Genomic DNA, 4,202 nt, shown 5'->3' with positions numbered 1-4,202 from the left:
TAGGATATTTTGTCTTTTAAAGAAATTAAGGACAAACATAGAATACTATCGAAAAAAGCAGTTTCGTTGAATCGGACGGATAATATCCTACCTAGAAGAACAGCTCAAAAGACTATTAATTTCTGTAACATTTCTTTCTCCTGAACCTTGTTTTAAATGCCACCATCAAAAGGTCCTATAAATTCTATAGTTTCCACCTATAAATTTCTATTGGTCCTCAATGACAAAAGTTCTTCAAATGCGATTCAAATATGATCTGCTTTATAATGTTCTATATTAGAAATGGGACCCATGAGATTCAGGTGTCACCTGCAGTTTCAGAAATGGTTTAAATAAGTCGACTCTAACTTTACCACGTAAAAATGTGATCTAGAAAAAATGTTCAAAACCATTACTTTTTAAAAAATCTATTAGATTCCAACAATTAGAATAATTGAAAAGAATTCATAATACTGATGATGGTGAATGTAGACTACTAATATAACAAATCTTGTTTCAAGTAACATTATTTACAACTCCATGTAATAAATCATACCCTCTTAATGCATAACTGCAAAAAGCACTGACAATCTAATAAATTTCCTCTTCTGAGTACTTAAACCACAAAAAGTAGAGCAGAAATGATTCTCACCTGTTGCCATTTCTGTTGAAGGTATGCATCTTTGACAGAGTATAGATACTTGTTCATTTGGTCAAGAACTCCCTGATAATAGACCATTGCAGAGTCATAGTTTCCCAGCAACGCATATTCACGAGCCAATTTTACATTCTCACTAATCATAAGAAGACTCATGTTCAAGTGTAAGCTAAAAAAAAAGGAAGAAACATTTCATATTACGTATCTCTTAAAAATAAGTACTAGAGTTTTTTTTACAAGATACTCTTCAGGGCTCCAAGACGCTCACAAGCGTGCACACAGCACTTTCACTTCTATACATTTGCTCATGCTGTATCCACTCCTTCAAAGAAATATCTCACTTCCCACAGCCAAACCCTACCAATGTGTCAAAGCCCAGCTCAGATGGCAGTTCTCCCGTTATGTCTACCTTCTGAACTTCTGTTTAAAATAAACTCTCCTTCTTAAGTCTCTTGTTAATTACTGGCACCTTCAATCTCAAGGTACTTAACTCTGAATTATAGTCACTGATGTACATCTTATCGCTACTAGACAGGATTTGAATCTGAAAGGTGTGAGACTGTCATTCTTGTATGACACACAAGTCTTACTCAATATGGGCAGAACAAATGTAGAATGTTAGATACAGTTCTTGGAAGGCAATGTGAAACAGCAGGAAGCACATGCGTTTTGAAGTTAGAAACATTTTATACAGAATTATAATTCTGCCACCTGGGTCAAGTCCCTTAACTTTCATCTAAGATAGAGTTTTTAAATCAGTAAAACTGAAATAGTAACTACTTCCAAGAGCAGCAATACAAGGAATAAAGGACTATTTCAAGTACATACCATACTACTTGGCAAAGTGCTAAATACATCTTCCCTGAAACTTTCTATACATGAGCACCAAGCACAGACTCTGTATTTAGTAGGTTATGGATATATAGATATGGATACGAAGCATTAGAAGTAGGTATTTGATATTATGTCAGCTTTGTTCATGTTGATTACTATTATTTATTAACTAGACATAGCATGGTGAAGTTCAAAGTCAGAAAGATCTGTGTGCTTTTAAGAGGGCAATGATTTAGATTAGCATTCTGGTTTTGGAAATAAAAAACAAATCTGAAATGTGGCCAAAGCACTGCTGAGAGTACTTATGAACTTGTGTGGAGATGTTGAAAATGAATGAAGTTTTAAGCCTGTAGAACTAAAAAATGAAGGGATCATGAAATATCAAAGGAAAGCCGAGAAGAGATAGATGTATTAAAGAAATAAGATCATTATTTTTAACTCCTCTGTGTCAGTGGAATGTCCAAATAGATGTGTTCATAGATGAACACAGATAATTTCTATGTGGGAACCTCTGTACTTAGTCCAATTTAACTTAGCCAGAAGTGTTTCCTAAAATTGTGCTTCCTGACACCTCCCGCCCTACCCCACTCATGGTTAAGGTCAAGAAATGCAACAGAGTCTAGGGCCATGCCACCCTGAACGTGCCTGATTTTGTCTGATCTCGGAAGCTAAGCAAGGTCGGGCCTGGTTAATACTTGGATGGGAGACCACCTAGGAATACCAGGTGCTGTAGGAGTTTAAAAAGAAAAAGAAAAAAAAGAAATGCAACAGAGCTTAAGTCTAACAGAGACCACAATGGCTCTTACTTGTTGCATATTTAAATTCTTTACTCTGGGATGAGGTTTTCTGTGAAAAGACATATCAAGCAAATTTCTTGGGTTTAATTTAATGCAGGCTGTTTAGCTGATAGGCAGGGCAAAGAGGATGATGGCAGGCCATCCAGGAATATCTATCAGACTCATGATGCATTAGACATAGGACCAAAAAGATTTTCTGCCAAATAGACAAGGTAATCATATCATAGGAAACAAGATTAGTAAGAAATTTCAGTGGGTAGAAGAGCTATAAACCAGCACTGCTGTACCAGAAGAGAAGAGGGTGGGTACTATGCTCGCTCCTTAGGATCACCACCTCAGTGGAGAAGCATCACCACCTCAGTGGGGAAGGAGGGATGTGTCAAAAACACACCAGCCACCTCAGGCTTCTACTCCCTGCCAGTCTTTGGTAGTCTCATTCTCTAATCAGCTGAAGATATAACTATTGCTCCGTCACCCAGTTAGACTTAATTAATACATGTCATGTATTATATATTAGGGTACGTATTAGGATCTTCAAACCAAACATCTTTAATCTCAGTTATCAGGTTCAGTTACTAAATATAAGGCAAGACAAGACACCACGATAGCTGCTGGCCCCCTTCCTGAAAATCAATCCTAGAAGAATCACAGTTACTTCACAGAAGAATTTTTATAAAATTCTGAAAAACAACTGAAATGACAGATGGTGACTGGGTGTTTGTGTGGAAGGTCCACAGAAGCCCACAGGGAAACAGGACCAGGTGAGAGTTTTGCAGCTGCGCCCTTTCTGACTTCCATGGTCCTGGCCAATCCGTGTTCACCCCACCTACCCTTGCAGGCGCAAGCCCGGTACCGGAGGGACACAGCAGGGTACAGTCAGGGCAAACCCAGACCTGGACAGAGGCCAACAGGTAAAGACAGACTGAGGTCAACACAGCAGCTCTTGAGAGTGGCCTCTTCCGCTCACGTTAGGCTAGAGGATAACAACTGAGAAAGAAGTTCTTTGGAAAAAGCAGTTCCCAGGCTGTGGATCCCTGACGGCAGGATTGGGACAGGCAACCAAAGTCTGAATCTCTGAAAGATCAGGAGACAAATCTTTGACAAGGGGGGCGGCAGGTGGGGGAAGGACATGCAAATAAACAAAATACAAACTGAAAAAGAGAACATAATTAGATCTGAGATGAAAAGAAAACGACATTTTTGTCTTTTTCTCTTACTGCCTAGAAAACAAAATTTTAATAAAAGACCTTCCTCTTAAAAAACAACCTCCAGGCCTAGAGGGTTTTTCATAGGTGGGTTTTTATCTGCTTTCTAAATAGAAGATAATTCTAATCATATAAAGGTTGATCCAGAAGACAAGGGAAAAAGTGACCAACTCTTTTTAAGAGGCTGGGATCACATCAATTTCAAAACTAAGACTACAAAGCCCATTCACTTATGTACGTAGATGTGGGAATCCTAAATAAAATGTTAGCTAACTAACCATGTGTCAAAACACACACATACCCTCTGTCTCCTCCCCTCCTCTCCCCCTCCCTCTCTCCCTTTCTCTCTCTCCCCAACCTTGGTCAGGAAGGTTTATCTCAGGAATGCAAGAACAACTTAAGATCTGAAAATCCATCCTTATAATTCCCCACACTAATGGACAAAGGGACCTCACACAAAAATGGGTAAAGAGCATTAAGGGCAATTCATGGAAGGGAAAACCCAACGGGCTAACAAGTAGAGACACTCAAAACAGATTAATGTAAAATAGAGCAATTAGACACTCCTTTTACATTTATCGGATTAAACATATTAATAAATCTAATAATAGTAAGTATTATCAAGGATCTGGGAAAAAAGATCGCATACAATTCGTGGGTAGAAACTGGTACAATCACTTTGGGCAGCAACCTGGCAGTACTAAGGGGAATTATGCATGCATATATCCT

The 4,202-nt window shown here is 38.5% G+C and overlaps 1 protein-coding gene and 1 pseudogene across 2 annotated transcripts in view; one reads left to right on the top strand and one right to left on the bottom strand.

Moving 5' to 3' along the window:
- KATNA1 (katanin catalytic subunit A1) overlaps positions 1 to 4,202 on the bottom strand; it is a 27,764-nt gene that overhangs the window by 19,211 nt on the left and 4,351 nt on the right. The window contains exon 2 of one of the 2 annotated variants that reach the window (XM_006915331.3): positions 632 to 806. In XM_006915331.3, coding sequence (XP_006915393.1) covers positions 632 to 793 — 162 coding nt within the window. In that variant the 5' untranslated portion in view covers positions 794 to 806. Of the gene's footprint in view, positions 1 to 631; positions 807 to 4,202 lie in introns of those variants that run through there. The other variant, XM_006915330.3, reaches the window with a different exon arrangement.
- LOC112482650 lies at positions 2,089 to 2,207 on the top strand (annotated as a pseudogene).

The sequence above is a fragment of the Pteropus alecto genome, unplaced genomic scaffold (genome assembly GCF_000325575.1).
Source record: "Pteropus alecto unplaced genomic scaffold, ASM32557v1 scaffold185, whole genome shotgun sequence".
NCBI lineage: Eukaryota > Metazoa > Chordata > Mammalia > Chiroptera > Pteropodidae > Pteropus > Pteropus alecto.
This window is presented reverse-complemented; position numbering and strand designations above follow the sequence as displayed.